This window comes from Megalops cyprinoides, chromosome 6 (genome assembly GCF_013368585.1).
Source record: "Megalops cyprinoides isolate fMegCyp1 chromosome 6, fMegCyp1.pri, whole genome shotgun sequence".
Lineage (NCBI taxonomy): Eukaryota > Metazoa > Chordata > Actinopteri > Elopiformes > Megalopidae > Megalops > Megalops cyprinoides.
Window position 1 is genome coordinate 7,202,032 of NC_050588.1, and position 13,258 is coordinate 7,215,289.

At 44.9% G+C, this 13,258-nt stretch overlaps 1 protein-coding gene across 2 annotated transcripts in view; it reads right to left on the minus strand.

Moving 5' to 3' along the window:
- LOC118779275 (kinesin-like protein KIF1B) overlaps nucleotides 1-13,258 on the minus strand; it is a 79,233-nt gene that overhangs the window by 21,857 nt on the left and 44,118 nt on the right. For both annotated transcript variants that reach the window (XM_036531308.1, XM_036531307.1), the window contains 6 exons: nucleotides 12,700-12,806; nucleotides 12,041-12,124; nucleotides 11,425-11,605; nucleotides 11,124-11,196; nucleotides 2,030-2,126; nucleotides 1,113-1,261 (listed from right to left, as the gene is read on the minus strand). In XM_036531308.1, coding sequence (XP_036387201.1) covers nucleotides 1,113-1,261; nucleotides 2,030-2,126; nucleotides 11,124-11,196; nucleotides 11,425-11,605; nucleotides 12,041-12,124; nucleotides 12,700-12,806 — 691 coding nt within the window. The remainder of the gene's footprint in view (nucleotides 1-1,112; nucleotides 1,262-2,029; nucleotides 2,127-11,123; nucleotides 11,197-11,424; nucleotides 11,606-12,040; nucleotides 12,125-12,699; nucleotides 12,807-13,258) is intronic.

Here is a 13,258-nt window from a genome sequence, read left to right on the forward strand (position 1 = left end):
CACAGTATCCAAACAGAACATCCAAAGATGGCTTTCTTTCCTAACCAGAGCTTATAACATTTTCCCTGATTCCATGAAACCTAACATAAATCTGCCCTCTATTTAGACACTTGCTCCAAAGCTGTAGTGCTGTGGTATGTGTGGTATGTGGTATGCTGTGTGCATGTTAGTATTCTTATATAGATAGAAAAACAGACAGAGCAACTCTGAGTGTAAATAATACAATGCATAATGGATTGCAAAATTAACTAGAACTCTCAACACAAATTGCTTGTGTAATGGTAGTCTAAAGCACTAAGCAATCTGTCTCTTTTTAGTCTTTTTAGTCCTTTGTAGTACATGATGTTCCTAACCCAATGCACCCAGTGGTCCTGAAAGGACCTGAGTACTGTGTAGTGAAATTTCGCCATAGAAATTCAGTATGGAACAGCTGTATTTGAGCACTGCAACCACTATATTCATTCTGACAGGACTGCTGTCCCACAAAAGAGGATTGTCAGCCCTTTGTGAGCTAGATGATTACAAAATCACGGTGTTTTACATTGCCCAACACAAACAGAAACATGACTTGAACAAATATATCTGGAAAGAGGAACTGATTTTCACCTCACTCAGCACTGCAGTTTCAAATTCATTCATGAATTAAAATAGCTAATTGAATATGAATCTGAATATGAATAGAATCTGTGAATACTGAAATAACATACAGACTGTAGTCTGTTAAATCCAGAATCTACTGTAAAGCTAATTCTACAGAATCTGCCATGAATCTGTATCTTATGGCATCATCACACAACAACATGTGCTTGACATGAAAATTCATCGCTGGAGGAAGGTGTGGACCACACCCATTTCATTCCAAACTGCTGTCAAACTACGGCCGGTCTGAGTGTGAACCACTCTGCATAAAATTGCAGAACACTACAAGCACATACTTAGAGCCGAAGCCCTGCACTGTGAGGGGAACATTACCTTGTTCTTCAATAAACTAAGCACGTACTTATAGCTAAAGCTCTGAATGGGAGCGTGCTCTGAGGGGAACACTTTCTTCTGAACTAAACAGGTATTTAGAGATAAAGCCCCTGGATGGGTGTGTGCTGTGAGCACAGTACCTTCTTCTTCAGCTCCACGCTGATGGCATTGGCCTCCTTGAGGTAGACAGCATTTCCCCACAGCTGGTCTCTCAGTGAGGTAAACTGGTGGTACTTCCACTTCCTGAAGGCCCACTGAGCCAGCTCAAACTCATGCTGTGTCCATGGCACTGTGAGAGGACCACGAGTAGAGCAGCAGGGACTGAGCACCATATACATGCATATATACACACATATACACATACTGCACATACACACACAAAAAACACACATAAATACATACACTTCATACATACACACATATATGCAGTACATACATACACACATACAGTACATACATGCATGTATGTACACACGCACACACGTACACACATACATACACACGCACACACACATACACAACATCAAATACCTCTGGAGACCATATGGCACTCCCTCTCTAGTCACACAAACATCATGATTCACCTTATCTCACACAAAGAGTTAACTTCACAAGCACATATATATAAACCTCAACTAAATTTTCTGGGTCCAAACACTCTTTTCTCCCAGTTATCAGAACCTCTGGGAGAAATGTTTCTGCTGCTTCAGCAGCTGTGTAATAGTATATTATTATAGTTTTTCAGTTCTATTGAAATCACAATCCCATATTCACCAGTCCTCTACTTCAACCTGTATAGGAGTCGTCTGCCACATCATTTGTTAACAAAAGGATGCAACTAGCTGTACTTTGGAGAAGCTAGGTTTCAAATACTTGGTGAAATATTTTTTTGGTTTATTTGAGCAAAAAAAAAAAAACATTACGCACTGGTATTGTTGCTATTACATATCTACAACATGGAACCTAATGTTATATAGTATGCAAAATTCATAATAATCCATGGTCCTTCTCTGATGCCTCTTGTTGCAATCTGCCATTCACACTCAAGAGTAATGACCTTCCTCCTCTTCCTCCTCCTCTTCCTCGGGGGTCTCCGCTGCCAGCGAGCGTGTCTCCACCTGCTTCTGCAGCTCCTGTAGCTTGCTCTCGTACACCTGCGCAGCGACAGAGAGACAGTGTGTGCAGGGCAGGAGAGGAGAGGATGGGCACCACCCTTCCCGAAAGAGAGGGGGAGGGGGTGAGAAACACCATGGAAGCATCGTCATCCCAGTGCCAGCATGCCTCACCCCTGCAATTCACAGCCTCATCCAGACTGAACACTGAGGAGTGAAGGGACTGGGTGAGTGCCTTTTCTGGCCAGCGGTCTTCACACAGTGACTAATCAGTTATCACACTAGTGCATACATACTAAGAGATGACTGGCAAAATCTAAAATAAAGTCCTCCCACTATGTGTAGCAAGATATGATATGCTGCACATTAAGCTTGATATAGACTTTGGATACACCTTATTGATGACATGTGATGCTTCTTCAGGAGGGGTGAAAAAACCTGTTGTGCTGCCCAAAGCCCATGTAGCACTGCACACACCCCCCGTATATCTGCTCGTGGCCCAAATGCTGTGCAACAGGATGGCTGCACCTCTGCTGTACATCTCTATAGCTCTACTCAAAACCACTGTAGCTCTGCTTAAAGCCCCTGACCATTTAAAGCTCTAAGACCATTTATTTCTGTTCACACCCCTATAGCACTACAGAAACACCTGTTGCACTGCACTGAGTTCCTATAATTCTGCTCTGAGTCCATGTTAGTCTGCTCAAAGCTCTTGCAGCCCTTGCACTGGGATAGGCACCAAGGAGTCCTGCTGAAGATCTTCTCTCACCAAACAAACCTTCATTAGTAAAGAGTTTAGATTTTGTTTTTTTTTGTTTTTTTTTTTTTCAAAAACAATTTGTCAATTTAGTCACCACCAGCATAGGCGCCAAGAAAGGAAATCAGACTCAGTGTGGACAAACATATCCAACATACTTACCCCTCCCTGAAATAAAGCCTTTTCTGTCTGTTAGCACTACACATATTTGAAGTTATTTATTTGAAATCCTCATCAAATGAGGATTAAACTAGGTTATGTGACAGCACAGGATTTTAAGGTGTATCTGCTGCTCTGTGTGTGCCCCCACAAGCAAGCTCATGAAGGAACAGCTGGTCCACATAATTTGATCCCATTTTACAGCATTATGTGGGAGAAAACAGTAAACAACAGCAGTGTTTGGTGTGGGTGTGTGTTTGGCTACATACAAGTGTGCTAACAGTCAGTCTATATCTGATCCAGGCAAGATGGAGCATGGTTTTACATGGCTTTGGCAAGGCAGATGCCTAGCTGAAGGGCGAAGTGTCACAACAGCACATGAAGAGAGAGGATGGTCAGCGGCTGAAATGGAACAGCTTCTGCTAGTATTTCTCACTGAATCCAATACAGCACTTGAGAAGAGCCAAGTGTCAGCAAAACACGCCTCTCACTGCATCTGCAGCAACCATGGCTCACCATGCATCACCATGGTTACCACCATTAACGTTATTTCAAACGGACATAAATAAACTTCTGGAATGAGGCAACTCACTTCCTTTAGTGCACAGTTTCTGCATTTAGGGGTCACCACCTAGGTGCAAGCACACAAGACAAAGCCATCGAGCGTCTAAATGGAGAGGCTGTTAAAACAACCGTTCCACATTGATGTAAAGTATCTTAAAATATGCGACACATTTAACACATCAGGTTCACCTCTGATCAGTGTGTACAAAGCTAGAATAGGGCCTCCTTCCCCTGAAGTAAACAGGGACAGCTCAGCAGCTAAAATGTGTGCAGTAGATACTAAGTTATAAATACATAAATGGACAAAAATGAGTAAGAGATTTAGTTTTTACCCTTTAAATAGCTGGAACAGAAATTAAGGTGATGAAAAACTATTGTGACACCGTAATGCTGTACATGTCCCTTCTACACAAATCGGTAAAGTTCATTAAATGCTGATTTATCTTCCAGCGAAATTTTAAAGAAATTTAGCTGGATAACTTTAAAAAATTCTCTACGCAATTTTTACTTGAACAAGTATTATATTCCAGCAGTTGGACATTTTGAAATAACAATCTGTGTAGGGATGGCTTTCAGGAAATGGTGGCTACTTTTGGGAAAAGGACACCTATGGTATTAAAATACAGTGATATTGGTTGGGAGATGAGAGATCTTTAGATACGTCCCAGTAGTTTAGCAGACCCCTTGCTTCATGCGTCACTTCAATGTGTCAAGCACTGGCCTGTACCATGAGACGGCAGGAGCACGATGGTGAAATGTCCACCACAACTACCGCCCGCTGCCCATAGTTACACTGCCTTTAAGTGATCCTTTCACCTTTCACCAGCGCTGTGAGGAAACTCAGGAAGAATGACAATCCATCCGCACGTTGCATTTGGCCAGTTTATTTCGTTCATTTCACTCTCGACCTCGCTCGCTCGGCGAGGTCGGACAGCAACCCACGCCCTGTATAAACCAGCAAAAAGTCCTCGTGAGCACTGGAGGTTTCGCCCTCGAGCGCAAAGTGCTTGCTCCTGAGGTGGCCCCAACACCCTGTCGCAGTGACACGGGGGCCCCTCGAAGGCACGCGGTATTTCTGTGTCAGACAGCAAATGTACAACACCGAATGAGGATGTACAACACAAAAGGATCGATTTCCTTACATACATATTCAAAAAAATGAACCGCTAATACAATCGTCCATTTCAGTTTATACAGATTGAACCCTCCCCCCTATGGGAACTCTTGTTCGGTTTGCTGTTAGCACCATAACATGCTTTAAATGACATTTATTGGAGCAGTAGCAGTAAGCCTAAGGCATATATAGGAGATTATAAGAGGCTGGCAGGGCATGCAGATTATAGCTCGGAAGATCATTACTTGACTGAAAGTAATCTAACACGTGACTGGCACCCGTACTGACAGTATTATGCGTCTGGCAGCAACTGTAGGGATGCATCACTAACGAAAGCTAACAGTTTCTGATGTGCAACGTGTTCTGTTCCATTGCTTTTTTGGGCCTGGTATTTTGAAACCATGGCAACCTCGCGATAGGTTTCCTCCTTCCTGGAGAGCTTCCTTCTGCAAAATTCTAAGAGAGCTGGATCCCGGGGAAATGAGCACAATTTTCCCCTCCAAAAGCCTGATAGGAGCAGAAGTGCTCCAATGAGGGACACAGAGCATTTCACCATGGAAACACCAGGTCCCATTGTGAGGCAGCTCCAGCATTTCAATGACATAAGCTCGGACATGACGTGCAACAATGAGGTTTTAGTACATTCCAAATTCCTTGTATCTTAGTACAACATCCTCATGTCCTAAGAAACAAGTTCAGAATACATCAGGTTTGTTGTTATCCATTCATAAAAAAAATGGGACATCCTTGCTGCCCAGCTGTAGGCTGGCAGTCAAAGAGGAGATTATATAGGCATCCACCTATTCCCCCTCACACTATTTCAGCTACAGACATATCGTAAGGCATTGGAAGTTAGCTGCAAAATTAGGGAGATAGAGGGAAATGAGGAAGATGTTGCAGAGAGGTATTTAATACTAAGGCTGGATTGTGAATGCAGCGCTATGCTAATGCCGCATTAGCGAACCAGTAAGGCACTTTGCTTTCGCCACACGGAGCCAGCAACCAGACAATTGAGCGTCTCTTTTCTCAAACACTTCCTCTGAATCCTTCACAACTTACATAAGGCAGTCAAGGCACTGGGTACATGGTACAAGCCCCGTTTTCCTCATCTTCGTCTTTCTTCATCTAAAAACAAAAACCTGCAGCTTCATACGTATTACTCTCAAACCCAGCAGCCCACTTTCAATACAACCAAAAGAGCAATACATTTAGGCAGTAACTTGTTCGACCACAAAGCCATTTGTTCAGAATTTGATATCACACAAGCTAAAACTCATATTTTTTTGCCCTTATTAAAGATTAATGACCTGATTAAAAAATTAAATAGTCCATCATGGGATGATGTTATGGCTTTTACCCCTGATAAGCTTCACCTGAATTAGACTGCACACATTAAAATGGCTAAAACACACATCTGAAGGGCAAATGAAAATTACGTGACAAGAAAATTAATCAAATATGACATGCCGACATTCAGGCAAGAACAAAAAAAAAACAAAAAACAGTGGCCTCTCTACACAAAGCACATGTACTTCTTTAGTTGGTTTGTAGAGGTCTTGGTTTCTAAAAATATCTGACTATTGTGTTTTTATGTGTTTACAACAGTGTGGATGCATCAAATACGATTGGCACTCCCCTTACATTTCTTGCATTGGCTTTGATTATGTCTTGATTTCATTCAGTGGGTGTTTCAGAGCTCAAAGGGGTGATGGAGAGTAGCCTACACTCACGCAAGTAAAAACTGTGCTTTCTTTTATACATAGAATTAAAACTTGGATCAACCAACCACAAAACACACACAAGTGTTCCAGTGCAAAAGAGAGAGAGAGTCACAGTTTTAACAGTCTGACTGATTGTAGTAAACTGTCAGGTCTCTGCCGCCATCATGTCTGTGCAGTTCACTTGATCACATTTCATATAATGGTTCAGACCGCCGTCTCTCGCCCAGCCTTCAGGTTGGGCGCTGACAGCTGGCGGCGCATCCGCGGCGGCGTGACAAAATTATTGTAGTTGGCAGGCCGGTCGGTTTGGGCGTAATGCTGGAAGCCAGCGTGGTTGCTGGTCTCGGCGTAGGGGGCGCTGTTGTAATGGCAGGGCTTGCGGTGCTGCTGGTGCATGAGGTGGTGGTTGCGTAGCTGGAGGGCGGCCTGCTGCAGCTGCTGCTGCTGCTGCTGCTTCCCGCGGTCGCCACTGCACTGCAGAGACTCCATGGACCCGGAGGACTGCCACGGCAGGTTGCGTGGCGGCTGCTGCTGCTGGTGGCTGTTGTTGAAGGAGTTGCTGCGGCCGCGCACCTGCTGCGGTGGCCCCTGGCTTCGGTAACCCTGCCTGTGGCCCTGGCCCGGCTCCGCCTCCTTGGCCTTGCGCTGCGTAGGCGGGCTGGGTACCGGGGGCCACCGTTGGACGGTAGCTCCTATCTGCTCTCGGTGCTCCTCGCCATCGCCGGCCCCCATCGGCCCCTCCTCCTCCTGCACGGCCTCCTTGGGGACCTTGAGCTCGATGACCTGCTCGTCGGTGATGATGATGTGTGTGCCGGGGCTCCAGGAGTTGCGGTGCTTGGGGTTGCTCTTGAAGGGGAAGCGGAGCTTGCGGTCCTCGGGCGGGATGAAGCGGTGGGGGCCGCTCTGTCGGCGCAGCTGCCGGGAGATCTCCTGCTGCTGCAGGTTCTTCAGCCGCGCCTGCTCCTGCCGCATCCAGCGTATCTGACCCCGCCGGAGGGACGCGTCGTCGCCCGCCACCTTGGGCACCTGCTCGCCCTCCGACCTGTCCTCCGGCTGGGCCCGCACCTCCCGGGGGCCGGGCGGCTTGCCGGCGCCGTTGGCCGTCGGGGGTTTCTCCTGACCCTCCGCCGCCGTGCTGATCAGGGGCAGCACCTTCTCCATCTTCAGCATCTTGTTCCTGAGGGCGCGGATCTCCTCATCCTTCATGTTGTTCTGTTTCTTCACCTCCTGCAGGATGTCCTCCAGCTTGTCGATGTGCACCTTGAGGTCGTCCATGTCGGTGACACCCCGGCCGTTGGTCAGCACATCCTCGATGCGTTCCTCCCCGACCCCGACCGTGTCCCACACGTCCCGGGCCACCGCCCGCCACGAGTCCCGCTCGTTGGGGTCCTTCTTGCCGTACGTGGCGCACAGCTCCTTCATCTTGACGATGGCCAGGGCCTCGATCTCCTGCCGCGAGTGGCGGAAGTCGTTGAGCGCCACCTCGTAGCAGATCTCCTTCACTGCCTGGATCTTGAGGTCCGAGATGGTGACCCACTTGGAGTCCTTGGTGATGCGCCGGTGCTGGGGGATCTGGTACATTTTGATCGGCTCGCGCCTTTTCCCACTGCTGGGCAAGCCGCACTTTTTGACAATGGTTTGCAGCTTGCTGGGAGGCAGCTTTTCTCGCAATGAGGTGATCAGTCTCCAGCTCTCTTCGCAAGACCTCTTATCAGAGTCATCGCCACTATCTGAGTCTCCGTCCTTTAGAAAACAGGGAACAAACCAACAAAAAGCCCCAACAAAAAAGGAAAATTTAAATGGCAAACCAAAAAAAATGTAATGTGTTTTCTTTAAATAATGAATATAACATAATGAATATGCAAAACAGGATACATCCATGGCCAAAGGATACTTCATTTCATGTGGTTGATATGTATATAAATATTTATGTATTATAAATAATATACATATAAATAAATACGTATTTAACTTATAACTTAACTGTATATAACTCCAGAAAAACATATGTAATACTAGCATAAGAGAAATTAGATGGATACTACACTATTAAAGTGAATGAAAAAATCACTTCATCAAAAAATCATTTCATAATGGCCTTGAAAGCCATTTTTGAAGCAGTTTTAACATTATCTGGAATTTGAATAATATATTTTCCAAACCTTTTTAAAATGTTTTTTAGATTTAGATTTTAAATACTCAAATAAATGTTTTAGAAATACGTATCCAGCTCTGAACAATTGAAATATATTCTTAAATACAAACAAAAACCTGAGTTACTGATTTTCAGCACAGGAGACTATCAATCTACATGGCCTATGTAATCCCCAATTTTGCATATTGATGTAAAACGCAATGGCAAAACTATGACTCATGATTTAAAACAACAGAAATTATGGGAGAACATAATCAACAAAAAATGGGGGTAGATGTACTCTGTGGTCCTTTAAAATGTTTTTCCATGTCCTTTAAACTTTGGTTTTTGTTTTGTCAAAAGCTGCACCCCAAACATGCTCCAAACACATGCAAAAAAATGGCTGCAGATTTTGTGCACCCCCCATTTGAAGTCCATGATAAAGAAAGAGGGTTTAGAGTTTTACGACATTAGTAGCAAGTTAGTGGACACGAGTGCTATTGCAGGTTTATTACACAATCAGTAGACAGAGGACAAGCTGAAGTGGTGATTGAGAGAGTTATTACATTCATTGCTATCAGAGGTTGACAGAGGAAATGCAGTTTCTCATTTTCTGCACGTCATTCAGTACCAAGAAGAAGAAGATGTTAAATACCAAAGAAAGCATCCAGGTATAATACATAGATGATAAGCACTTATCATTTCACCCCAAAGGTCAGTGTTGTGTAGACATTTGTGTGCAGTGAGACAGCAGTTGGGTTGTGTTTATGAGACAGCAGAAGAATCAAAGCACTCGCCCTCCGCAATGGAAACCACAGCAACAGTGATTCTTTGTGCTCAAGCATGCCGAAGGTCTACATGCCCTACCCAGATGTGACTCGCAGAAAGAAGTGAGTAAATCAATGAGAAACCACATTATCAATAGGCTTAAACACACTACAGCAGAGCCTCGGTGATGTATCACAGTATATGAATCACTAACTGCACTACAGAGCTGAAAGACCCAGAACAAAACCAGCATGAAGCACTAATCAACTAAGCAGCTGGGCTCACTCACTATAATCCCATTCATTCCAAAGCAAATCTCGAGGAATTACTACTGCTATCACTAAAAGTACAGAACGTCACATTAATGATACTGTTAAGAAAAAGCTAGAAAATAACACAAAGACCAGAAAACCACAAACCATGCAAAAGGAACAAACGTTGCAGTATGTCTCCCAGGCCCAAGTTCACCTGAGGTAAGTTACACAGGATAGCTGCAACTGCAGCACTGTGTTCTGGGACAGGTCCCTTGCAGGGCAGAAATTTGCCCAGTGACAATATTTCACAGAAGGGAAAATGCAGCGTGGTGACAGCCAGGGTGGAAGACAGGGGCAGGAATGTGACTGAGTTCATTTTTAATCAAGTGAAAATCTCCTGTTCGAGTGTAAGAGCAGGAGCAGGAAGACAGATCTTCCACCACTTTAAATGTTGACTGGAAAATTGAGGCCAGTTGTTTTACTTTTGAATGCGGTGTTTTGCCTCGGATGTTGCTTTGCATGGATTCAGTTTGTAGGAAAATACAGAATGAAAAAAATGGACTAAAAATGGAAAAGGCACAGGGATTTTTTTTTGATTCCCTGTGATAAACCATTGCAGCGCATGGGCGAAAATTCTTTAATTACGTGAGACAAGGTGCAAATACTCCGCACCCCCCCCCCCCCCCGAACACTCAATCCTTTCATAGTGGACACCCATGCAAGAAGAGGCAATGCATGCAGACCATGTCGTGTCAGAGCTCAGAGTGCAGAATTAGTGTGGGCCAAAACTCCACAAGGCAAGCGGGAAACAAAAACCTCTTTTCTAATAAAAGACCTTCAACTTCAAATACCCATCTTTAAAAAGACTGCCATTTTTTGCTGATTTTCATATTCAAAAATTCATTTATCAGATATCAGGACACATTTCATGTTTCAGGCATTTCAAGTCCCTGGAAACATCCATCAGACGTGGCAGAATATTTGCATTAGGACTAAAATGCCAAGAAAGAACCAACAAGACAAAGGAGTAAAATCAGGCCCATTTTGAAACTATCCTGTCAGATCTTTCTGAATGTTGGCAAAAACTGTTCAATTGCTGAGGCAACCAACAAGGGAAGGAAATCACATTTGCATCTTAAGCAATTTTTGGAGTATGACCACTTGAGTTGGTTACTTTATGTTTTCTTCCGCCAACCTGCCTTAGGGCTATACATTTATTTTAGCATACAAAACACAAGTGGCCTTTGAGGTTTGTTGAGCTTTTTTGTGCATAACTTTTTCAAGAAAGAAAGGAAGCCTGGCCCGGCAAAAATCAATCAATTAATCATGCAGCCACTCAGAGAGGAATTAAGATACACAACTGACACTTTGTCAGGGGGATTAGCTCAACATGTGGACAAACTCTGAGAGAGCTCTGAAAGGGTCTAAAATGTCTGACTTTACTCCTTTGGCAAGCCTAAGAAATACTGCTGTTCAGTCATGAAAAGCACCGCGTCGCCACTGAACAGCACATTCCTTATCTTCTTTTGCTTCCACAGTTCTAAGTCCAGCAGCAAATTTGTGCTCACCAGTCTCTGCTGCTCAAGGAGTTGGTCGGCTTCTTCTTTCTCTTTCTTGTACAGGATCTCCATTTCGGTCAGCCTGTGGGAAAAACACAGGAAACAGATGAACATCAATTTTAACAAACGCAACAACTGGCACAACACAACAACCACTACCAGACACGTTTACTGTACAACTTGATAAAGGAGCACTGTATACGTTTGAAAGCCTACATCTGGATTTTATGTCTGTGCTGTAGGTGTAAGGCTTAATGAGGAGCACAGTTTTTGTACACGGATTCAGGGGATTCGGGGAGGGTGTCCCCACCTCTTCTCCATCTCCTGCTTCATGTCGATGCCCTGCTTCTCCAGCAGCTCCCTCTGGGCGAAGGTCCAGTCCACAGGCTCCACGGGCGTCTCCGCCGACGGGGTCTTCTCCCGCTCGGCCCGCGCCTGCTCCGGGTGGTTGAACCGGAACACGTGGTTCTTGCCCATGATGATGCGGTTCCCTGCAGCACATAAATGCACACACACACACACGCATGTGCATATAATCAGCCAGGGGTTTTAACACAGAAACACACAACACAACACAATATGTGTATGCACTGAGAAGTCAAAGTCAGTTTTTTCCCCTAATATTCTTTAAATAAGAACATAAGAACATAGAAACACATTCAGGACATCTTGGCTCACCATTTGCCTATGTATATCTCATTTAATGCCTATATATAAATAACAATGCATGTTATTGGCTGTTCATTGCATGTATGTACCAACAATAAGCCATCAGCTCAGTGAAACACATCAGGCATCATGTCGTCCTAAACACTCCTTCCAAAAATTAGCAGGAAATCCGTTATGTGGGATTCCTTAGGGAAGGCCCGGTCTCCTGCTGTCCACAGCTGCCGCCCTGGTGAAAGGAGCATGCTGGGAGGACTCACCCGAGCGCAGCTGCACCACGGCGCCCACCCGCTTGCCGTTCACGTACGTCTCCGACCCCTCGCAGGGCTCCAGCAGAACGATCACTGCAGGGGGAAAACACAGGGAAGGGGGCAATCAGGAACGCCAGCACTGACACACAACCCAGTCATTCACACTGCACAGACTGTAACTGTGTGTAAATTACATGATATCACACTATCATTTATTGACTGTTTATACAGGTAGATATTTACTAGAGAAATTCAGGCTAACTACCTTGCTCAAGGTTGGAAAGGTGGTGGCCCACCTTGGAACTGACGTGACACCCTTGGGGTTACAAGGCCTGTTCCCTTATGCTAGGCCATACTCTCACCCAACGGATTCAAGGCTGAGCCCTTCCACCATGCTTCAGACAATACGGGAGAGTCACGGCAGCCAATCAAATCCCACCAACAATTAAACTCATTTAAGGGGCAGGATATGTCAGCAACATAAAGACCATCCTCTGAGCCTCAACACTGAATACCCTAGCGTAGCAATAAATCCAGTGTAGGCATAACTTTAGCACTAAAACATATGCTACCTGGTCAACTCCAAGACACACTGGGAGCGACACAGACCTGTGGAAAGACCCGGCCCCCTTGACTGCTGACGCTGAGGCTCTCTCCTCCCAACTCACCGTCTCCGTTCAGGTTCCTCTCACTGCGGAAGATGCAGTGCTCCTCTTTGATGTGCGCTCCACTCAGAACAATGTCCTGCCGTCTCTCAGCGTCCGCCTGTCCGACCCTGCAGCCACAGAACAGCCGTGTCAGAGACAGAAACGCCTGCTGCTAAAATGCACAGCACTGCAATCGCCTACCGGTCTTACCAAATTTCCATTTATTTATATGGCATTTCATTATAGCAGTCACATTTTTTGTAACATAACAAGGCATTACCCAGGGTGCAAACATGCTTTTCCCAAATTTTATTTAAGAGGTGTAACGTAATTGTGTAATGTACAATGTAAAAAAATACCACCACCACCCCATTTTTCAAACATCTATTTCATAGCACTGTGATGGACTACCTCCTCAGGTGTGGAGTCATTAAAATGTTATGAAAGCATTTACAATTCAGCGCTAATTGCACTTCCCGGGGGAACACCACACCAAGCACAGCAGGTTGAGATCGACCTTTCAGTATAATGTTACATTTGTGCTTGTCAGAGATACTCAAACACGCGGACTTTGAACACT